Source organism: Mandrillus leucophaeus, unplaced genomic scaffold, assembly GCF_000951045.1.
Source record: "Mandrillus leucophaeus isolate KB7577 unplaced genomic scaffold, Mleu.le_1.0 Scaffold855, whole genome shotgun sequence".
Lineage (NCBI taxonomy): Eukaryota > Metazoa > Chordata > Mammalia > Primates > Cercopithecidae > Mandrillus > Mandrillus leucophaeus.
The window spans coordinates 1,253,727-1,278,768 of NW_012109308.1; the positions used below are offsets into that span (position 1 = coordinate 1,253,727).

The 25,042-nt window shown below is 42.9% G+C and overlaps 1 protein-coding gene across 1 annotated transcript in view; it reads right to left on the bottom strand.

Annotated features, from left to right (window-relative positions):
- The window catches only part of DOCK2 (dedicator of cytokinesis 2), a 450,129-nt gene that overhangs the window by 402,764 nt on the left and 22,323 nt on the right, over positions 1–25,042 (bottom strand). The window contains exons 3-8 of the mRNA XM_011968671.1: positions 16,071–16,111; positions 14,806–14,861; positions 14,227–14,323; positions 11,064–11,212; positions 3,846–3,981; positions 1,364–1,518 (exon numbers count right to left, since the gene is read on the bottom strand). Of these exons, the coding sequence (XP_011824061.1) occupies positions 1,364–1,518; positions 3,846–3,981; positions 11,064–11,212; positions 14,227–14,323; positions 14,806–14,861; positions 16,071–16,111 (634 nt within the window). The remainder of the gene's footprint in view (positions 1–1,363; positions 1,519–3,845; positions 3,982–11,063; positions 11,213–14,226; positions 14,324–14,805; positions 14,862–16,070; positions 16,112–25,042) is intronic.

A 25,042-nucleotide genomic window follows, 5' to 3' on the forward strand; every position in this document is an offset into this window, starting at 1 on the left:
ACAGCCCCTCCAGTTTTATGCATGTCTCCAAGAGGCTGCTGTTTACTGAAGCACCACTATTCACCAGGCATGGTGTACTCGTTCATTTCATCATCATAGCAACAAGCCAGGAAGACATCAACAAGCCAGGAAGACAAAAGCAGAGAGATCATGTTCTAGCTCCTTTCTAATGTGTGTCTCTACAAAAAAATTAAAAATTAGCCAGGCGTGGTGGCGCACGCCTGTATTCACAGTCAGTGGCCTCGAATATGAGACCATGTCTTGGTCTAAAACCCTAATGGAGGGGACAGGCAGTGGTTGCTTGAGAGGAAGGATGGTCTGAGCAGAGGCTAGGAGTCTGGCAGTGGGAGCTGGAGGGGCAGCAAAGTCTCTTCCCTGGAGATTCCCAAAAGTATTTTCCCTTCCTTGAGCCAAGGCACCCAGAAGTTCCCTCACTTCCTCCATTGCCAAGAACAACTTATTAAAGTAGTAATGATAACAGCCACTGCCCCTTGCAGTACAGGCACCATGTGCCAGGCCTTGTGCATCGCAACTCTTTCTCATTAAAGCCTGAAGGAAATGACCCTGTGAGGTCAGCACTCACATTGTGCAGATGGGAAACTCAGGCTTAAGAAATATTAACAACCTGCCCCACGTTAAGAAAGAGTAAAGGCTGAGGCCAAGATGTGAACCCAGACGAATCTCAGAGCCTATACCCTTAGCCTATTGCTGCTACAGAGAATTTGGAGCATTCATTTCTTAACTCCTATTCTGAAAGTAGATACTGGCAGAGAGCAGTGGCTGACATCTATAATCCCAGCACTTTGGGAAGCCAAGGTGGGAGGATCACTCGAAGCCAAGAGTTCGACACCAGACGGGACAATGCAGCAAGACCCTGCCTCTACAAAAAATTAAAAATTAACCGGGTGTGGTGGCACATGCCTATAGTCCCAGATACTCAGGAGGCTGAGGTGGGAGAATCGTTTGAGCCTAGGAGTTCAAGGCTACAGTGAGCTGTGATCGCACCCATGCACTCCAGCCTGGGCAGCAGAGTGAGACCCTGTCTCAAAACAAAAAAGAAGTAGACATTTTTATTCTAGCCAATGCTACTTGTCTGAATCTTGTTATTTCTGACTGTTTTCTGGTAATCAAAATCTATTTTACAAAACCCTACAACCATAAACTCCACTGTGGGAAAAAACTGGTGGTAAATAACACTTCCACTCAACTCCTACACCCTCCAAAGAAGTTATTTCCACATTCTCACTAAGGCACAGTCTCTTTTCCAGGTGGAAATTGCTCCATAAGTGAGGATGGAAGGAAAAGATGCTCTGTGCACTGCTTCCCACAGTCAGAGAAGTAGGGCAACACTGGACATACCTACCTTATGACCGTTTGCTTGTTGGGGTCATAGAGAGACATGAAGAGCTCAGCATCTTCCCCAATTCTGCACACAAAGTTTCTCACAAACACATAGAGGCTATGGGTGGGGGATGAGGAGATCCGGGAATACATTCCATAATCTGGCTGGTCTTTTGACTGAAAGGCAGAAGGAAGAAGGAAAGAAGATAGAGAAAATTAGCCTAGCACCACTCAGAGCAACACAGAGATAGTCAAGGACATTGGGTTCAAGCCTGAAGTGTTGGACATTCCACCCAGCTCTGCCATCAAAAGCTTCTGCAACCTGAATCAATTCACTTTGACTCTCTTGGCCTGTATTTTTCTATCTTGGGAAATGTCGCCACTGACCCAGACTTCCTCATAAAGTTAGTGTCATAAAAAGCAAAAACTATAAAAGAAAAATATTGCTTAAATGGATTTTATCAAAACTATAAACTTTTGCTCTTTGAAGGATGCAACAGCTAGATGCAGATTTGGAGAAACTAGCAAAACATATCTGACAAAGAATTTGTATCTAGAATATACGAATGACTCTTACAACTAATTTTGAAGAAAATAACCCAATTTAAATGGGCAAAATGTTTGACCGGACACTTCCCAAGAGAAGGTACAAGTGGAAATGACAGGAATCACATGAAGAGATACTCAACATCACTGCACATCAGAAAAATGAAAATTAAAACTACAATGAGATACCACTACACAACCGCTAGTATGCCTAAGTTAAAAAGTCTGATAATATCAAGTGTTGACAAGGATGTAGAGCAACTAAAACTCTCATATATTGCTGGTAGAAATGCAAAATTGGGCTGGTGTGGTGGCTCACACCCGTAATCTCAGTACTTTGGAAGGCTGAGATGGGCTGATCATTTGAGTCCAGGAGTTCAAGATCAGCCTGGGCAACACAGTGAAAGCCCATCTCTACAGAAAATAAAAAAGGTTAGCCAGGCATGTTGGTATGCACCTGTGATCCCAGCTACTTGGGAGACTGAGGTGGAACAATCACCTGAGCCCAGGGGGTCAAGGCTGCAGTGAGCCGTGATCACACCACTACACTCCAGCCTGGGTGATAGAGTGAGACCCTGTCTCAAAAAAACAAAAAAAAAAACCAAAAAATTGTACAGCCATTTCAAGAAATAGCATGGCAATACCTTAAAAAGTTATATATACACTTATCATATGATCCAGCAATCCCACTGCTAAGTATTGCCCAAAAGGAATCAAAACATGTCCAAATAAAGATTTGTTTCCCAATGTTCATGGTTGCATTAGTATAATAGCTCTGAACTGAAAACTTACCCAAATGCCCAATAATTGGTTAATGCTATATACCATTGGTAACTGGGCAGTGTTGTACTGACTCAGTAATAAAAGGACCAAAATGTTAATATGCACGACAACATAAACCTCAAAAACATCATGCTGAGTAAAAGTCAAACACAGAAAATTAATACTGCATGGATTCCATTTATATGAAACTCTAGAAAAGGCAAATCTATAGTGACAGGAAATTATAGGTTGCACGGGGTTTGGGGCTGGAGACGGAGCACAAAGAAACTTTTAGGATGATGGAACTGTTCTTTATCTTGATTGTCATGACGTTTATCCAACACAATATATTATTATGATTCATTAAAGCATAATTTAAAATGAGTGAAATGTACCGTATGAAAATTATATCTTAATAAATCTAAAAACACAATTGCTTTCAAATAATACAGAGCAGCTAAAATAAGTTTTTTAATAAAAATCAGACTGTTAACCTTTCCTTGAAATCTTTCACTGATTTCCCACCAGTGAGAATAACATCAAAACTCTTTTCCAAAACCCCTCAGGCCCTTCGAGATCTGGCTCCACCTACCTGCCTCTGCAAATCGTTGCCTGAACTCCCCCACTGTTCACCACACCTCATCCTTGTTTGGCTTTCTACTCCTTCAATAGTCAGAATGCAGTCCTATCTCAGGGCCATTGCACCTGCTGTGCCCTCTGCCTGGAACACCCTGTCCCAGATCGTCCCAGGCCTGGTGCCTTCACATGATTCAGGTGTCAGCTCAAATGTCACTCTTGAGAGAGGCCTTTCGTGGCCGTGCCTTTTAACATAGCTCCTGAGTCACTTTGATTCACATAACCCTGGTTCATTGCCTTTTATAAACTCATCTGGAATTAATATTTTCACTTATTTATTTAATTTTTTATCGCCTTTCTTCTATTCTCCCTTCTGGAAGCTACAAGTGCCAAGAGATCGAGAAACTTGCCTGGCATTTAACTACCTGTGAGATGGATGTTGAATGAATTACAGATGTGGGTACAAAACCACAGTTAAACACATGTGGCTGCTGATCATCTCAGGCCATAGACAGATCCCCTTGAATAATACACAGTCTGGTTCATTAGCCCATTGTTTTAAGTTTATGATGTGCTCAATGATTGGATCACTTGGCCAAAGCCTATTTAGTAAAGCTCACCATTTCTTCTTTGATACGCTCTGTGATTTTACCAGTTGCTTCCTCATGTGCATGGAACAAGCTGATGACGCTAGTATTATCGGGGTCCAAGATATTTCCATCTTCATCTCTGACAATCAAATCCAGCTCAAGGATTCTGTAAAGCAAAAACTGGAGGTGAAGATAAATCAGGGGAGAACTTTAGGTCACTGGTGAGAAGCTTTTTACCAGAAAGTTCGACTGATTTCAGGGGATCATACAGTCACAAAGAAGAGCTCTACCCTGATAGCCTGGGACACTGCTAGTGAGTGCATATTGGTATAGTAGACCCCCTTTGGAAGGTACTGTAGTAGTGTGCATTCAATTTTTTAAAAAGATGTATTTTCCACGGTATTAAACTGAAACACCCAACACTTGAACTAGGATGTGTTGTAGCCTTGACCGCATCAGCAAGTATCGAAAAAAAAAAAACAAAATGTCGGCTGGGCATGGCGACTCATGCCTGTAATCCCAACATTTTGGGAGGCCGAGGTGGGTGGATCACCTGAGGTCACGAGTTCAAGACCAGCCTGGCCAAGATGGTGAAACCCCGTCTCTACTAAAAATACAAACATTAGCTGGGCATCATGGTGAGCTCCTGTAGTCCTAGCTACTCAGGAGGCTGAGACAGGAGAATTGCTTGAACCCGGGAGGCAGAAGTTGCAGTGAGCCAAGATTGCACCACTGCACTCCAGCCTGGGTGACAAAGCAAGCCTCTGTCATAAAAATAAAACAAACAAAAAATAGGCCAGATATATTATCTGGGTGCATGTATAAAAGTAAGCTTATGTATGAAAGAAAGCTCTGAATGAAAAAAAAGACCAAACTACCAACACAAGTTATCCGTGGGACAGCTAGGGGCCTAGGGCTGGAGGAGTAAAGGGGTCAAAGGTTACATGTGCCTTGTCTCAATTTATTTAATTTTTTTTTAATGAGTCAGGGTCTTGCTCTGTCTTCCAGGCTAGGGTACAGTGGCATGATCATAGCTTCCCACAGCCTCGAACTCTTGGGCTCAAGCAATCCTCCCACTTCAGCCTCCTGAGCAGCTGGGACTACAGGCACATGCCACCATGCCCAGCTACTACCGTACCTAGCCTTTTTAAAAATATATACACAGAGGAGGTATTTATATATTATTCAATAAAAATTTGAAAATAGCAGTTGGGGAAAAACAATCTCAGACATATTGACTGTTACCCACAGCTTGCTTTCAGCTATTTGACTTCCAGGCCACAAGCTTTTCCCTGTTTGGTACTGATTTGTTTCAATCACACCTGTCATCCTGACCAGCATCAGTGACACTAACAGCAGCAAACTCACACAGCACTTACAATAAGCTCACATAGGATAAGTGTTTTACATAAAATTAATCCATTTAATTCTCATAACAACCCTATGAAGGAGATACTATTAATAACCCCATTTTACAAATGAAGAGAAGACTGAGGATATGAGGACTAATTAATTTGCTCAAGGTCATATAGCTAGTGAAAACTAAGAATACATCTCTGTCCACACTCATAACCTCTCTGGTATGCTTGCTATAATAGATAGGAGGAGCCTAGGAGCAATGTATGGGTTGCAGGGTGGGGTAGGGTATGTTTGCAGAAACCTTAACTTGAAACTGCTTTTGCACTTGATATTGAGATGAAGAGCCTCAGTTGTGCATACAAAGAAGATAGGAGGAGGTGGGCTGATGGATTCTGAGAAGGCCAACTGTAGTCCTGCTTGGTTGCCACTACTAAGATTCTGGAAGGGCAGCAAGACAAATGAAGGAGACTATGTCTTCATCTCTATCAGAGAATCGAATTGAGAGGCACATCTCTCATCTTGTCCAAATGTAGTCGGAAGGGAGCCAAGGTTCACCCATTTGTGCACATTCATTAGGAAATTAACTCCCAACTCAATATGACTCATAATGGTGCACAGCCATGCTGCCTAACGGCAATGCTAAGGGGGAAGAAACACATTCAGCTAATGCTTAGCAGAGGCTCTCCTGACCTTGGAAAAGATGGAGCATTGCCGATACATAATTTAATGCCAAGATCTCTCTGGCTGTTCTCCTCAATATGTATCGAAGTGAATTCGTTTCTAAAATACATGAATAAAACATTCTCCTAGGTCTGGCTATCTTGGGATGTGGAGAAGTCATTTGAGGATTCCTCAATCCTTGGATATCAAAATCACTTGGAACTTTGGGAGCTTCAGTAGGATTGACAGGACTCCTGTGACCTAGGGGCAGGAGAGGCTGTCCTCCACAGCCTCTGAATGCAGCCACCATGCATTTTGGGGAGCAGAACATTTAGGCACCCTCTCATCAGGATGTAACCCCACTGCTCTCATCTGTTCAAGGAAGTGATCAAATGAAGCCAAGATGAGGGTAGAGGGAAAAGCCCCCACTGTATGCATATAAAATAAAATTTTAAAAAAAGGTAAACTCAGCTGGGCATGGTGACATGCACCTGTAGTCCCCGCTCCTCAGGAGGCTGAGGTGGGAGGAACACTGGAGCCCAGGAGATGGAGACTGTAGTAAGCTATGATTGCACCATTGCATATGCCACCTAAAAATCTGTGGTGGCTCCCCACTGCTGTCTGGACAATCCAGACTCACTTGGCACTAAAATCCTCAAGGTTCCAGCCCCAGTCCACCCATGTCTTCCTCTCCGTGGTCACGTGAACCTTTCATCTCCCACATTCTTTCCCTCTGAGTTTCTCTTCTCCATTTCACCTAATAATTCCTGCTGGTCTAGTTAGATTCAGAGTGGTTGTCATCTCCACCCTGACTCCCACCCCCACATCCTCCAACCTTCTTGCCCATGCTTCCTGCACTCCTAATGTGTATGACTTCCGACTGAAAGTGGCTGTTTACTTCTCTGCCTCCCTTATTAACCCACTTGGCTCTTGGAAGGCAGTAGAGTGCAGCAGTTAAGCACTTGAACTCTGCAGCCACATTATCAGTTCAAATTCCACTGCATCTTGAGCAAAATCACCTGCTGTTCAAAAGACCACCGGGATGGCTAAATAGTAGAAAGTGTAACCAAGGAGCTCAGCTTCAAAATGCATTTTAAAACTTTTTTCTTGGCTAGGCTCGGTGGCTCACACCTGTAATCCTAGCACTTTGGGAGGCCGAGGTGGGTGGATCACAAGGTCAGGAGTTCGAGACCAGCCTGGCCAATGTGGTGAAACCCCGTCTCTACTAAAAATACACAAATTAGCCAGGCATGGCAGTATGCGCCTGTAGTCCCAGCTACTTGGGAGGCTGAGGCAGAAGAATCACTTGAACCCGGGAGGTGGAGGTTGCAGTGAGCTGAGATCATGCCACTGCACTCCAACCTGGGCAATAGATGGAGACTCTGTCTCAAAAAAAAACAAAAAAACAAAAAAAAACAAAACAAAAGCAAAACTCAAGATGTAGCCTTGAGAAAAACTGTAGAAACCTTTTTTTCCTTAGTCTTAAAATATACCCTTGAAACCTACTTTGAAGCTCCATTCCCTTCCCTCTTCTACCATATACGCTCTTACTCCATGCACATTTACTTAACTCTATGCTTGTTAAGAAATTCCAGGGGCTAATTGAAAACAAACCAGGCATGAGGGTGCAGCTACAGAATTCTCCCCCACTTAAAGACTGCCTCAAGATGGATCGACAGCCTGGCCACTGTCAAGATGGCACCAGCCTGTTCTCCAGACCGGCATCAGGCCTAGACACACAGCCCCTGCACCCTGCACAGCCCCTGCATGCCTCCCACATCCAGCTTCCCTTTCTGAAACCCTTGCCCTCAGCCCAGAGTCTTGAAGTGGTTTCTAGAGGGGTGAGCCTGTATATTTCCCCATGACTAGCTTTGGAAATAAAGTCACTTTCCTTACAATGCACTTTGTCCCTGTTACTGGCTTTGCAAGCAGCGGGCAACAGAGCCTGCGCTTCATTACAAAAGGAGAACCTTACTGGTGACATTGGTTTGCAAACTTTGAAGAGAAAGGAGAACCTTACTAGTGACATCGGTTTGCAAACTTTGAAGAGACAGTCTCTGGTATGTGTGGAAGGTGCCCTTTCTTTGAAGAGGGGAAGGACGTGTTGGGTTTTATGCCTCACAGAGCCAACATCATACACAGTCAGCAGGTTTGGGGAAAAAATTACCATATTTATGGAGACAAGAGCATACACTATGGGTAAACGTGTATGTAACATACAGCCCATGTTCACTTTGGGGTGGGGTTTGTTATTAAAATGAGGTGAAACTTGGCACTTTACATCAAAAGGTGAACTACTGGACACAGTTTGTGGACAGCCTTAAGCTAGCTGAAACTGGCTTAAGGTTTGCAGTTCTCTATCAAAAAAGAATGTTTAGCAGGCCAGTCCTCTGTCCGCTTAGAGTTATAGTGGTGTGGATGTAAATCAGAGTTAGGAGGGGTCTGATAATCTGCCTAATGGCTCCTATTGTTAGGGAGTTTGGCAAGAGGGTGTTTTTCTCGTAGCTGTAGGAATTTAGGGAGTTGCCAAGCCAGCTCCCCTGAACGCTCAACCCGACCCATAGGTAGCTGTTGTTTCCTGAACCTGAGGGTCCATCTTAGTTAATAAAGAGGCATCTAGGTTGGTTTCTCAGATCACACACCTAATCGCTCTTAAGCCTCACTTTCCCCACCTGAGAAACAAGATGAGATTAGTGCCTACCTCATAAAGTTGTTGTGAGACTTCACAGAGTTAATACATGGAAAGTGCTTTAAACCGTGCCTCCGGAAATGAGTGAGCACTCTGGAAGTTATCATTATTTCTCATTGCTTGCTTTTTGATTGTTGCTAAAAACAGAGGCTGTATTTTGTATGTGTCTGTACCCTGTACTCTTGGGGCCTACCAGGTGTGTAAAGAAAGTTTGATATCTGAATGAAGAAATGGAATGAGAGAAGAAACAAGCTCATTCTGACCATTCCTCCAAGGTTCAGTTCCACTTTGTGCCACCCCCACCCACTCTCCCAGCTGCTGGAGGTTGGAGGTAGGCAGTCCCAGGCTGATCCGACACTCGGCCCAGATGGTGGGCCTCCTGGATTTGGGGAAGCTGCCCATCCCATACCAGAGCTCGGAGCACCCGAACTATCAGGCCAGTGATAAGATGCCCAACTCTCTCGCCTGCAGCTGAAGTAGTCAGGTTAATAAGGGGGCCCCTGAGCTTGAGGTCTCAGCCTGTGCCACAGGGCATCTCTCACTTCCCCAGAGGAAGCTGACAGAACTAAAAGCACGGGGCTAGGTCAGAGGATGCTGCAGAGGGGCTGGTTTAGGGAGGACCCTCTTTCTTCTTTTTCTCCCATCACCACCATTCACCCACTCACTCAGTTATTACTCACGGAGCACCTACTATGTGCACACCTTGTTCCAAGCACAGGCATAGAGGTGATTTAGACAGTCAACATCCTATAGGAGCTCCCACAACAGGAGGGAAGCCGGGCCAAAAAGGAGGCAATTACTACTCAGGGCCTTCAAGAGCACCTACCCCGGCCCAAGGAGGGTAGTGGAAAATCAGGGAAGGCTTCCTGTGAGTGGCGACCACTTTTTCCATTCCTGGTCCTTCTTCTCAGGAGCCCCCATTAAGAAAACAACATTTGAAGGTCGTAGATGTCATTGTAAAGCAGCTCTCAATTCCCATACACTCAGCTGCAATTGTTCTCAGCTAAAGACACCATGGAACCAACGGCAGTAGCAGCTGCATGGCAAACCCTTCCTGTCACTTTAGGATGATGTGCTTTATAAGCAGATTTGGACACGCTTGCCAGATGCCAACAGAGGCACTGGCAGAGGGACTGTGTTCCTGGATCAGCTGTGAGTTGGAGCCACTGACTTTCCTCTCAGAATCCTCCTCCTAGTGCTTATGGTAGGACAAGAAAGCCTGGCCTGACTGCTGGGGAAACTTCTTTTTATTCCCATTAAATGGGCTTTTTACTTCCCCCTCAGGCCCTGTGTTCCAGCCTTCAGACCTGCTTTGCAGTTCCTTGAGTATGCCATGCTCTCTCATGAGCCCCTGACTCTCCTTCTTGTTTTGAGCCTCCTTAATATCCCTTTATCCTTCAAACTTCAGTTCAGGGGTCACCTCCTTCAGGAAGTCTTCCTTGACTTCCTTCTCTAAGGTTCATTAAAAGTAACTCTTGCTTCCTGAGCTATCGAACTTATCACAGTACATACCAGCAGTTTACTTGTAGCTTACTCCTAATTGGAACTGTGACCCTTGAGTGGACAGGGACTTTTATTTCTACAGCCCCAATACCTAGCAGGAAATCCAGCCAACTATAAGTGCTCAATACATGTTTGTGGTTGGAATGAATGAGCAAATGAACAGAATGTTTGGAGGCCATTGAAAAGATCAGGAGGGAGGGGAGGTCCTCATAGTTCCCAAATGCTATCCAAGTAGCAGAGTGGTGAGGCCCATGGACCCTGGAGCCAGACTGCCTGGGTCTAAATTCAGGTTCTGTCATTTACTAGCTGCGCAACTCTGGACAAGTTACCTACCCTATTGAAAACCCTCAGTTTCTTCATCTGAAAAAAATGGGGATAATAAAACTGCATGCCCCATAGAGTTATTACGAGAATTAAATGAGACAATGCCTGTAAAACACTTAGCAGCAAGCCTGGTGTACAACGAGCTCTGATTAAGAGTTACTTATAATGTTATTATCAGTGGGTTGTCCCACCTCAAATAATTGGCTCATTTTCTCCTTAACTCGATAGCATTCAAATCCCAACCAATTTTTACTTCTCTTCCCTTTTGAGGAAATATTTTTGTAATTGTGCATTTGAGTTAGCTGATGGTGTGTGGGTTGGATACTTTAGGATGGGGGAAGAGACATTAAGTCTCACACTGGGATTTAAGGGAGAATTTTGCAAATGCAGGGATAAAACGACAACTAAGCTGAAAGTGAACCAGCATGACTGTGTTCCCTAGTCCATCGGAAGTAGGTTAAATGAGTGTCCTAAATCTCTCAGCCTGGTAATAACACCGCGTAAGCACGAGCCTTCTCTCCACCTGCGTGTCCCTCGGTCCCCCGGGGGTGGTAACAACAGCACACAAGCACAGCCATTGGTCACAACCTTCTCCCAAACAGAAAGTGACAAACTTGCATCTAAAAATGAAACCAAGCTTCTGGGGAGAGAGAAAGGGAAGAGAGAGGATGGCTGGGGGAAGAAAGCCACTTTACAAAGGAAAGAGAGGTTACTTGTTGCCATAGTCAATTTTGGACGTGACTTTCTGCTTCAGTTCCTTCAGCTCGTCCTTGGGCAAGGTTCCTGAGAGAAGCTGGGACCTCCACTCCATCAGATCGTACATCATGGACTGCACCTGCAGAAAACGCTCCTTTTTGCTGGCCTAGGAGACAAGAAACAACCCATAATCGCCTGCGTTAAGGGGCCTGACCATCTATTTGGCAGGCTGTGCCAAAGTCAGGCGAGTGTGGTCAAGGGCCGTGGCCTGAGGCTCTCTCCCAGCCCTACCCACTACAAAGTGATTAGGTGGGGGTCCTAGTCGTTGAAATATTTATTCCCCGTGGGCCACAGGGATTTCCCAAAAGCAAAAATAAAAATCTCAATCACTTCTTGGTAAAGGAATGAGTGATTTCTGACTTTATTCAAAAAGATATTTATTGAACAGGAATGCTACGAACATCTGCCCTAATGGAGGTCCCAAAGCTCAGGCCCTTTGAGGCTGGGAGCCAGGGCCATTTCTCTGATGATAAAGGACTGCTTCTAGGGCAGCATTCCCCAAAGTGTGGCATGTGTACCACCTATGGAAAGCAAGATGGCTCTTCGTGGTACAAAGATACAAGGTCAAACAACATGGACCCCTAGGGTGATTCTCTTCCACTCTGTTTCCTTCCTTCTGTGTAAGGGAAAGAGAAAGCGGCAGTTTTACGGTAATATGTCTCTAACACCTCCCACACATTGTTAATGTCTTTTTTAACAAAGAGAGAGAAAAGGTCTTGGACTCAGAGCTTTTGACAGGTACAATAGCAAGTATGTTCCAGAGGCTGAGACGAGAGGATCGCTTGAGCCCAGGAGTTTAGAACTCCAGTGAGCTATGACGGCCCCACTGCACTCCGGCCTGGGTGACAGAGCGAGACCCTGTCTCCGAAATTTTTTTTAATAAAAATAATGTTATCTTGTTTTCATTGTATTTAGTTGAATAACGTTTTTCTAATTATGCCAAGTACTTTTGTCTTTCCATTTGGGGAAGTGAGGGTGGTATAATTAAAAAAATATATATACACACATATGTACACACACACACACATATATACACACACACATACTTGGTCTTTGTCCTTGGTTCTTGAAGCAGTGCTCCTAAAACTCTTGCAATATCCAGAGTGATAAGAATATATTTTCTTATTCCTAACAATAGCCTTTCAACGATACCTGAGTTTATGCTAATGAGGTGACTCTAGGAGGGCCCCTAGATAGCTTCAGGATGAGGGGCTGGTTGCAGAGGAACCAACCAGGAACCAAACCCCCAACCACATGACTACAGGGCTGGAACTTAACAGCCCCATTCCCCTCCACCTGCCCCACCCCAACCTCTGGGAGGGGAGGGAGACTGAGGATTGAGCTCAAGCACCAATAGCCAATAATTTAATCAATTATGCCTGTGTAATGAAACTCTGATTAAAACTCTTGGTGAATAATGTTTGAGTGGCTTCCCAGAAGGTGAACACATCAATGTGCTGGGAGGGTGGTGCGTCGAGAGAGGACATGGAAGCTCTGTGCCCCTCTAAGCCTTGCCCTGTGTCTGTCTTCCACGAGGCTGTTCTTGAATTACATCATTTATAATAAAACCGTAATCATATGTATAGCACTTTCCTGAGTTCTCTGAGTTGTTCTAACAAATTATGAAACCTGAAGTGGGAAAAGGGAGTGCCCAGGCAGGGAGGGGTAGTGAGAATCCCTGAATTTATAGCCAAGTCCAACAGAACTTCAGGTAGCCTGGGCACCCAGGACTTGTGACTGGCATCTAAAGTGAGGGCTATCTTGTGGGATTGAGGCTTTAAACAATGGAGTCTGGCGCTAACCCTGGTTAGTCAGAGTTGAACTGAATTGTGGGGCATCTAGTTGGAGACGGGGAATCGAGAACTGCTGGAATGATGCAGCATGCTATCTCATTCTTTATCATTCTTTATGTCTATAGATTCAAGTTTACTGAAAAGAGATCCAATGCAGGTGTTAAGTAAATGTTACACAGGTTGTATGCAGATATGGCAAGAATCAGGAATGTAATACCGAAGTACTAGATGTTTAAGGACCTCCTGACTAGAGCAAATAGACTTACTATTCAAAGATTTCCTAAGGGAAAATGCCAAGCCTCAATGGTACATGTCATTGTGATGTTTTAAAACGGCTAATGGGCTGGGCACAGTGGCTCATGCCTGTAATCTCAGCACTTTGGGAGGCCGAGGTGGGTGGAACACCTGAGGTCAGGAATTCAACGCCAGCCTGAGCAACATGGTGAAATCCTATCTCTACTAAAAATACTCCATCTTAAAAAAAAAAGAAAAAGAAAAAAGAAAAAAGGTCGAGAGTAGTGGAGATGAACAAAAAATTGCTTTAGCCAAAGGATGCTATTTGCCCCCTAAACTTTTCTAAAGCAAATAAAATTGAGTGTGCCAATTATGTCTTCATAATGGACATTATGAAATGTCCACATGGGAGTCAACATTTAAGACCAAAAGGTAAGTCTACAAATCCTGTGCATTCACCAGCATGTTTGCACGGTGCCATAATAAGCATGCAGTAAGCCTTGGTTGACATTTTCACTCTCAGCTTAATGGTTTGCTTAGCTAATTGCTTTCATTAGGAGCTTGAGAGCATCAAAGGAGGATTTAAAATTAGATTTGCTTCAAAACAGGGAAAACAAATGCAAAAATATGTTCTTTGTTTTTCCAGAGTCAAAACTTCTTCATAGATCTGAGGACAATAGCCATTGGTTAATTAAAGTATAAGAACAGTGTTTCTCAAGGTGTTATCAGCAGACTAGCAAATCAAATCCGAGTTTACTAAAAATGCAGATTATTAAACCCCTTGGGAGGAAGCTTTATTTTTAACAGTTCTCAAGGTGATTCTTATGCATGCTCAACTTTGACAACTTCTGTACTAAACACCTAAGGTTCACAGCAGACACTACTGATTATGGTTCCGTCACTAGCTAGCTCTGTGACTTTCAGAAAGTCCCCGATCCTCTCTAGGCCTTGATGTCCTCATACGTTAACAGTGTGCGCTCTGCTATGTCACCAAAGCCACCTCCACCTGCCCGACTCAATGCTAAACTGAAAACTGGAACCAAACTGAAGACCGCAAGAAGCTTCCATCTCAGGGAGCAATTCTGAGTCTCACCACATAGAGTTGTTTCCAGATGCTTCCCCATTCCCAAAGTGTCGTTGTCACTTCTTGTGCCAGAGGAATTTCTGCAGGGATGATGTTCTCAGTATTTCTATTTAAGGTGGGAGAAAAAGTGGTGTGAAATTGAGACCCAGGTGCTGACCAGATAAAACACGAACAAATTTGCATTAAGCTGCAGCTGCGAAGAGGGCCCTTCCTGACGTTAGACTAAAACGCCTCCAATAGCCACACCAATTACGTTATGCAAATACAAGGGACTTGCTTTGTTATGTCCTCCTTTGCTAGGGTGGGCTCATTATTTAGGATTAATCTACTTTAATACAGTTCTAAGGTAGCCGCCAGCAAAAAGTTTGATTCCCCAAACTAATACCCCCTCAGAGTCAGATCTGAACATGAATCAACTTGCATTAGATCTCCCATTGAGGGAGAGAAAAGAGATCCACAAATACACACAGGCACGAGGAAGATTAGCTGAGCACCCCTCAGATCTGCCAAGTCAGATTCTCAAAATAAACAGGACAGAGACATCCATGAGCCACTGGAGGGTCAAGTGTGGTGAAGAATGGCAAATACCTTCTTTTCTCAACTGTCACTTCCTTGATGTGGATAAATGACTTAGGAAAAATGCCCTGTTGGAAACAAAACAAAATGAAATAAAAAGATATATCAAAGCAGAAATGAATGACCCTAGGTCTTTATAATTTTTTTCCAAAAGCTACTGGCTTATAAAATCCTCAGACTTTAAAGGAATAAACCCAGAGCCAGATAGAGCAGGGGCTGGATTCTAAATCTACTTATTTAGATCTGGCTTTCCCTCCAGTTCTCCATCAGTTGCTCCAGATCCCACAATAACCCTAGGTCTCACAATAGCCCTAGATCCCAAGGGATGCTCCAACCCATTACGGCCACTCATCCTACAGGTGGGCTATAAGACAGTATCGTTTGAAAGACAACCAAAACCACTCACTGACTTTAAGCGAGACCAGGAGCTCTGCTTCTCCCGTCACCTGCCCAATTCCGGAAAGCAGTCACCCTTCACGGTCAGGAACAACCGGAAGGTCAGAAATAACTGGTCCTGAAGCAACAACGTTCCTAGGTGCATTTGGGCTAGTTTGATTTGAGACCTATTCTGCCTGCATTTATTCCATTGTTCTTTGAGAGAGCAGAGTAGGGGCATCCCTCCCAACACAGCATGTCAGGGAAGAAGGAAGAAGCTTCTATCATTTCCTTGCTCCATACATTTGGCTCAGTTAACAAGGTAAGTTTATCAATTACTTGGAAATCCCTTCCTTCATAAATGCAACCAATGTACATACTGGGGACACCTGGTCACTGTGCTAGATGCTGTGAGAGAAAATGAGGCAAGCAAAGCAAGCATCTGCTCGCATGGAGACGACAGTGAAACATGAGGTTAGAACAAGAGAACCCCTCGAAGGTAGAAACCAGGCCTGTCCTTTCTGTGTTGACCTGGATATACGGATGATGAGATGACTGAATGTCGCAAACAACTCTAAAGGAAGGCAGTAGAATAAATTTCAAATTTATCAAGGCACAACCCCCCAGAGACTCGAGGGAGGGATAAATCAAGTGAGTGGCATATAGGGAAATGTTGCAGGGAGAAGATGGCACCAGAGATGAACCTTAAAGAGTGAGGGAAATGGGAGGGAGCTGAGGCACAGCAAGTGCCAAGGCACAGAGGTCAGAGAGCACAGGGCACAGGAGGGAGGGTTGGGTTCCCTTTGCTGAGGAACAATGGTGGGAGAGACATGCTCAGATGGGATAGTAGGGCCATATGAAGACATCTAGTACTGACCCAAATAAAACCCAGGTGACCTTACCTGTAACATTTTGTGCTTTATGAGGTATCCCCTATACCAGTCTGCAAAGAGAAAACAAAGAAACAGGTCCCTCATTTATTACAAGTTTGTTGTTTTTCTGTTTTGTTTTGTTTTTAACTAGTAAAACTACTGCAAATTGCTTTAGACCTTGGGTAGAGATCAAACTCTGGAAGCTCATAGTCTTTGAAATCTGTTGAATTGGTTGCCACACCTCAAAATAATATCTAAAAGTAAACTTCATATAAAGGTGCTCCTGATTTTGAAAAATCAGGAGCTCTAGTTGTGCTGGCCAGTGCTCCCAACCAGCTGGGAGGAGAAGAGCAGCAGGGTCCACCAGACAGAGCATCTGCCTCCAGTCCGCCAGCCCCAATGCAGTCCCTCCCTCGTGTCCACTGACTTCCTGGGCCCTGTGATCATCTGCATGTTTTCAATTCCTGCTTTCAGGACATAGAAATGCTCCTGGATTTGGGCAAACATCCTAAAATAACACTGACAGTTCTAACAGCAGCAAATGGTGTCTAAAATGTGATTTACAAAAGTTAGTCATTACAAAACAGGTAAGTTTAGGGACAGATAAAGGGACAGGGAATTACGGACAGATAAAGGGACAGGGATTTTAAAAGATCTTGCCTTTGCGGGAATATTAAAAAATGTTTCAATGAACAGAAATCCAAATTACACACAGTCAGACAAAATACGCCCGGGTGCAGCAAGTCCTGATGACCGTAATGAGTCCACTGGCCTTTGAAATGATTTGAACACAGCCAAGGAGTGGCATTTGTCATCTCTGTAAATAAAACGCGTCTGTTGGGAGCCTCATTAGCAGACCCTCATTACTGGGCTGACAGATTGTTGATGAAATATGTTCCCAACAGACATACAAGCAAGCCCCAAAACAAACAACTTAAAATGCAAAGTCACCCTTCATAGTCATGAGTCAGCCTGACGGCCAGGTCCTAAAGGAAACTCTGAAGCAACAGGCGGCCATGAGTGACAGAAAGTGAGAGGATAGGAGAAAAAGAGAAAGGAAGGAGAGAGGAAAAACAGAAAGGAAGAAAGGGAGGTTAGAAAGAGAATCTCAGGTGGGAAATAAAAATACCATTCTAAGCACTCTTTGCATATTAAGCCCTTCAATATTCGTAACAACCGTATGAGGTATGAACTGTTATTATCCTTTTTTACAAATGAGTGGCCTACCTGAGGCACAGAGAAGTTAAGTGACTTTCCAAGGATCACACAGCTAGTAGAGGTTGCAGTGTCAGGTTTTGAACATAAGCAACGATCACGCTATGCTTCCTATATTATGAGGGAATGATTTGATGGTTACCTAATATTAATATTTCCAGCTTCTCAGTGTCTGAATCTCCAAAACTAAATCTCCACTAAGTTACTTTCCACCTGAATACTTTCAGTGATGGAAGATGTTCTACTTCATGAAGCATCACATTCTATTTTCAGTAGCCTATAATTATTTGTCAACAACTATTGAAAAATAATCCATAATTAACAATACTGCTTATACTTTCTAAGTGCTTCCTATGTGCTGGTAACTCTGTTGACATTTTTTGTTTTGTTTTGTCAAATTATAAATTAATCTTTACAACAATCCTATTAAGTAGGTACTATTCCTGCTTCAGTTCTGCAAATGAAAATAGACAGGCACAGAGATTAAGCAGCTTGCTGATGGTCACACAGTTAGTGGGTGATGCAGCTGAGATTTACACTCAAGCAACACCCTGCTGCACTGTGATACAACAGCCTCCTTTATTTGCCCCTTTTCACCAACTAGATAGAAACGCAATTTTGTTATATTATTATTACCTGTCTTTCACTGGTCAACTGCAACATGCAAAGCTGTATGCTAAATGTTGTACAGGCATTCTCTCGTTTAATTCTCAGAGCAACACTGTGAGCTAAGTATTATCATTCCCATTTTATAGATGAGAAAACTGATATTCAAGTAAATTGATGGGCTGGGCCAAGATCAGACAACCGAGGTTCAAACTCAAGCTTATATGACTTTGAAGCCAATCCTTAAAGCTGGTTGGTCACATTGTCTCCCATGTGATGGGGTGAGAGTGCAAATACAGATAAAGTCAACTGGTAGCAGTGACTTGAACCCACATGATGGCCAAGTCCACTAAAATCCACCAAAAAATAGAAAAACAATCGAGGGACCAATAGATGTTCCCTATACAAAGCTCATGTCCACATCTGCATCTCTGTGACAGGGACTCCATTAGGGTGCCTAGTCTTCCTGGATCCAAGGAGTTTGCCTGCTCTGAACCTCAAAACTCGCTTATGTGTACACATCTTATAGGTTTCCTAATTCTCAGAGTTGCAGCTCACTCCTGACAACAGGATCCTGCTGACACTTACACCCAATATTCTTATTCTGGCTCCCAGGTTCAAGTTCAATCAACATTAATTGTGCACCAACTATATATATTGCACTGGGCTACATGCTTTCAGGAACAAATCCCCAGGGATTCATTGCAAGAAGGCTTTATCTCCACTTGCCGGATGGTGACACTGAGATCAAACAAGTGGGGAAGAAATTCCAACGCATTATTCAGCAGAAAAGCAGCCAAACCAGAATCCAAACCCATGCCTAGTGCATCACCTGCATCAGGACTATCCTTATGACTTTTTTCTGGCATTTTCACTTCTGCTAGGTCATTTATCTCCGACCACTGATGTTGGTTCCTTAATATGGTCACCAATCAGCTACATCTGTCTATGCTCCAAGACATGACTGGGCAGATAACAACAGTTGGTACAAAAGAGAAAAATTGCTGGACAATGGACACCATGATCAAAAGCAGGCTCAGTGTAACATGGCATTTACCATGTCCCAGAATCCGCTCCTGAGTTCAACACTCTTTTGAATTCAATAATAACAAGGGTTTTTTGCTAACCCTTTCCATGAAATAACCACTTTCTTTAACATAAAATTCACCATGCGCATTGCTATGGCCTGAATGTGTCCTTCCAAAATTCATATGTTGCAATTCTGACACCTGATGTGATGGCATTAGGAGGTGGGGTCCTTAGGTCATGAGAATGGAGCTTTTATGAATGGGATTCGTGCCCTTACAAAAGAGTTTGCTCCCTCTCTCTTTGCTCTCTGCCATGTGAGGCTATGACAAGAACTCAGCCATCTACAAACCAAGAGGCAGCCCTCACCAGAAACCAGATCTGTTGCTGCCTAGATCTTCAACTTTCCAGTCTCCGTAAGTATGAGAAATAAATTTCTGTTGTTTGAGCAGTTTATGACATATAGCAGCCCGAACTGACTAGACATGCATTCTGGAGGAAGATGAGAAAAGGAAATATTTGTACAATTCTTTTGGAAAATTGTAAAGTGCCAGTTATTCAGATAATCCTCTCTTTTCACATCTCAAATACCAATATCAAATATATCTAAATTCTCAAATCCTGTAAGAGTCAGGGGAGGCAGGAGATTTAAAATATCCCACACCATCAAAAAAGAATCTGAGGTCTGGAGATCCAGTCCTCCCTATGCCATTGCCAAGCCACAGAGCCTTTGGTCATATCACTTAAACCTCAGTGTTTTCATCTGTAGAGTGAGGGAAATAACACCTAGCCCCAGAGGAGTGCTACAAACACTATTTGTTAGACAAGGTTAGAAAGTATATGCATCTGGCAAAAGTACAAAAACTTGGATGGAAAGAAAACATACTGATTTCAGGATAAGTGTTACCTACATATGGACAAAAGAAAAAAGAACAGAGGAGGGGTAAAAAGGGATTCAATTTCATTCGAAATTTTTGTTTCTTAAAAACAAATGTCTGAAGAAAGTATACACATATGTGTGTGTATATACATATAAACATGTGTATATACATATAAACACACATATATAAGTTCTCTCGCTACCATATTTATATGTAAACATATATAAATATGTTGATATTCATCTGAGTGATGAGTACTTAGGAGTGCTTTTTCTTTCTTGTGTGTTGAAATATATAATAATATTGAGATCAAATGGAAGCTAGTACCTATCACTGGTTGATATGATTTGGCTTTGTGTCCCCACCCAAATCTCATATCAAATTGTAATCCCCTTGTGTCAGAGGAGGGACCTGGTGGGAGGTGATTGGATCATAGGGGTGATTTCCCTCATGCTGTTCTGATGACAGCGAGTTCTCAAGAGATCTGATGGTTTCAAAGTGTGGCACTTCCCCCTTGCTCTTTCTCTTTCCTGCTACCGTGTAAGATGTACCTGCTTCCCCTTCACCTTCCACCATGATTGTAAGTTTCCTGTGGCCTCCTTAGCCATGCAGAACTGCAAGTTAATTAAACCTCTTTTCTTCATAAATTACCCACTCTCCGGTAGTTCTTTATAACTGTGTGAAAACAGAATAATACAGAAACTTGGTACTGACAGAACTGGGGGACTGCCATAAAATACCTGAAAATCTGGAATCAATTTTAGAACTGGGTAACAGGCAGAGGTTGGCACAGTTTGAAGGGCTCAGAAAAAGATAGGAAGATGTGGGAAAGTCTGGAACTTCCTAGAGACTTGTTGAATGGTTTTGACCAAAATACTGATAGTGATATGGACAATGAAATCCAGGCTGAGGTGGTCTCAGACGGAAATGAGGAACTTCTTAGGAACTGGAGCAAAGGTCACTCTTGCTATGCTTTGGAAAAAGACTGCGGCACTTTGCCCCTGTCCTAGAGATCTGTAGAAATCTGAATTTAAGAGAGATGATTTAGGGTATCTGGCAGAAGAAATTTTTAAGCATCATAGCATTCAGGATCTGACCTGGCTGTTTCTAAAAGTATATAATCATATGCACTCACAAAGAGATGGTCTGAAATTGGAAATTTTGTTTAAAAGGGAAGCAGAGAGTAAAAGTTTGGAAAATTTGCAGCCTGACCATGTGATAGAAAAGAAAAACCCATTTTCTGTGGAGAAATTCAAGGAAGCTGCAGAAATTTACATAAGTAACAAGGAGCTGAATGTTAACAGCCTAGGTAATGGGGAAAATGTCTCCAGGGCATTTCAGAGATCTTCATATCAGCCCCTCCAATCACAGACCCAGAGGCCTAGGAGGGAAAAATGGCTTTGTGGGCTGGGCCCAGGGCCCTGTTGCTGCTCTGTGCAGCCTCAGGACTTGGCGCCCTGTGTCCCAGGCACTCCACCTCCAGCTATGGCTAAAAGGGGCCAAGGTACAGCTAAAACTGTTGTTTCAGAGGGTGCAGGACCCGAGATTTAGCAGCTTTCATGTGCTGTTAGGCCTGCAGGTACACGGGAGACAAGAGTTGAACTTTGGGAATCTCTGCTTAGATTTCAGAGGATGTATGGAAATGCCTGGATGTCCACGCAGAAGTCTTCTGCAGGGGCAGAATCTTCATGGAGAACCTCTGCTAGGACAGTGCAGAGGGGAAATGTGGGGTTGAAGTCCCCACACAGAGTCCCCAGCGAGCCACTGCCTAGTGGAGCTGTGAGGAGAAGGTCACCATCCTACAGACCCCAGAATGGTAGATCCACCAACAGTTTGCACTGTGTGCCTAGAAAAGCTGCAGGCACTCAATACCAGCTTGTGAAAGAAGCTGTGGGGGCTGTACCCTGTAAAGCCACAGAGGCAGAGCTGCCCAAGGCCTTGGGGGCCCATCCCTTGCACCAACATAACCTTGCATAGATGTGAGACATGGAATCAAAGGAGATTTTGGAGCTTTATGATTCAATGGCTGCCCTGCTGGGTTTTGGGCTTGCATGGGGCCTGTAGTCCCTTTGTTTTGGCTAATTTCTCCCTTTTGGAATGGGAGAATTTACCCAATGCTTGTATCCCCACTTATCTTGGAAGTAACTGACTTGTTTTTTTGATTTTACCGACTCATATTTGGAAGGAACTTGCCTTGTCTCAGATGAGACTTTGGACTTGGCCTTTTGAGTTAACGCTGGAGTGAGTTAAGACTTTGGGGGACTGTTGGGAAGGCATGATTGATTTTGCAATGTGAGAAGGACATGAGATTTTGGAAGGGCCAGGGGAGGAATGATGTGATTTGGCTCTGTGTCTCCACCCACATCTCATCTCAAATTGTAATCCCCATGTGTCAGGGGAGGGACCTGGTGGGAGGTGATTGGATCATAGGGGCAGTTTCCCCCATTCTGTTCTTGTGATAGTGAGTTCTCACAAGATCTGATGGTTTAAAAGTATGGCACTTCCTTTCTTATTCTGTCTGTCTTTCCTGCTGCCCATGTAAAACATGCCTTGCTTCCCCTTCATCTTCCACCATGATTTTAAGTTTCCTGAGGCCTCTCCAGCCATGCAGAACTGTGAGTCAATTAAACCTCTTTTCTTCATAAATTACGCAGTCTCAGCTATTTCTTTACAGCAGTGTGAAAACAGACTGGTAAAGAGTGTGAATCCTGACTAAAAACCTTCTGCATACCAAAGAAAACAACAAAATGAAACAAAAACGTGTGAATTAGGGAAAAAATTGTAAACTATACATTTGATAAGGAGTTAATATCAAAAATTTTATAAAGAACTCATATAACTCAATAGTATAAAAATGAGTACAAAATAAGCAAAGAACCTGAATAGACATTTCTCCAAGGAAGACATACAAATGGCCAACAGATACATGGAAAGGTGCTTGACATCATTAGTTGTTAGAAAAATGAAAATCAAACCAGAATGAGATGTCACCTCACACCTGTGAAAACGGTTATTATCAAAAATTCAAGAGATAACAAATGTTGGCGAGGGTGTGGAAAAAAGGGAACTCTTTTACACTATTGGTGAGAATGTAGATTGGTACACTCATTGTTGAAAAAGGTGTGGCAGTTCCCAAAGAAATTAAAAGTAAAACTAGCATATGACCCAGCAATCCCTCTTCAAGGCATAGATCCAAAGAAAATGAAGTAACTGCCTTATAAAGATGTCTGTGCTCTCATATTCATTACAGCATTATTCACAATAGCCAAGATATGGAAACAACCCACATGCTCACCAATGGATGAGTAGATAAAGAAACTGTAATGTACATATACAATGGAATATTATTCAGCCTTTAAAAAGGAGGAGATCTTGCCATTTGTCACAGCATGGATGAACCTGGAAGACATTATGCTAAGTGAAATAAGACAACACAGAAAGTATTGCATTATTTCACTTATATATGGAACAAAAAAAAAGAGTCAAATAAACAGACATAGAGAATGAAACAGTGGTTACCGGGGCAGGGTAGGGGATGGGAGGAATGAAATGGGGAAATGTCGATTAGAGGTTACAGGGTAACAGATATGTAGGAAGAACACGTCTAGAGATCTAATGTACAACAAGGCATCTATAGTCAATAAAACTGTACTGTATCTGAGATTTCTGCTAAATGATTAGATTTTAGCTGCTGATGCCACAAAAACAAAAACAAAAAGAAAGGTAACTATGTGAGATGATGGATATGTTAATTTGTTTCACTATTATAACTTTCTTACTACCTATGTGTATCTCATAATATCATGTTGTATACCTTAAATATATATAATTTAAAAATTTTTAAAGAGTATGAACTCTGCAATCAAAGTCTGAATTTGATGGAGATCTGCTACTTAACTGTGTGATCATAGACAAATTAATACTTTCCTCTGAGCCTCAGTCCGCTCATCTATAAAATGAGAATAATAGTGCCTCAAACTCAGAGAGTTTTCCCAGTGTCCAAAGGAGTTAGTAGATACCATTCTTTAAAAAAAATCAATTAATAATAATGCAGAGAAAGTTGGGCACATTTTCTGTTTTATTTTCAGGACATATGGATTTATAATATCATTTCTGTTTTTTCACTAAAGTCGTTTCAACATATTTCCATCACAACAAAGCAAATAGACATGCCTCAAATGAAACATAATGGAAGTTTACTGATGTCTTAGCCTCATCCTCATTCAGAAGGGAAGAAAACTTCATATACACATTGCTGATAATGGAGCAGCCTTACTGAAGAAAATGGAGTCCTTTTCAAAGTGACCTGTCACAACAGCACACCTGAACAAAAGACTATCACCTGCAAGGTGGTACTTTAAAAAGATTCCATGTTAAGTGCTCATAATGTCCTCACTTATACTAAAAGCAAATAATTTGGATGGGTCAAGATCACCCTGAAAAGAGTTATTAGCAAGGAAGCCACTGTGTATGGCCCTGGGTGTACCCTACTCGGTGAGGAGTACATTCAAAATCTCATTGTGCCAAGCTTTTTGCAGCCAAACCAACAATGTGGTAATAAATACGTGTTCACTTAGAAAGCACTCCAATATTTTCAAATGAGAACAGAAGGTCTCAGAATAGTACATAGAGTATGTAGTTGCATTTCTGGAAAACAGCAACAACAAAAGCAATGCATTATTTTTTAAAAGCAGAGGATGCTCTATCCATCTCCTCCCTCACTCCTCTGATTTTATTTGTTTATTTATTTATTTATTTTTAGAGACAAAGTCTCACTCTGTTGCCCAGGCTGGAGTGCAGTGGCATGATCATGCCTCACTACAGCCTCGAACTCCTGGGCTCAAGCAATTCTCCCATGACAGCCTTTGTACCGAGGTAGGAAGTTGTTGCCTTAGGAGGGCATGATACAGTTCCTCCACCCCAAAACTACATCCAAACACAGTATGAGTGCATTCCAGGAGCTTCACACAAAGATGTCAGGGGCATCTGGCATCTCAATCCCCAGCTAACTGGCTATTTCTACAGTGGACCGGCTGATCACAGAGGGCTTATTTCAGTAGAGAAGAAAGAATTGGAAAGAAGGCAACCCAAACTCCCTCCTTCCCCAGGTCTTGTTCAAACCAGGGAAACAGAAGAAGTAGGTGAGCTACACAATTGATATATAAGATTGAAGTCTTCTGATGTCATCAAATATCAGGAAAGATGTCAATCAAGTATGACTGGAGGAAGTGACTGGGGGGAAATAAACTAACACTGCTTTTTTCATGTTTGTCC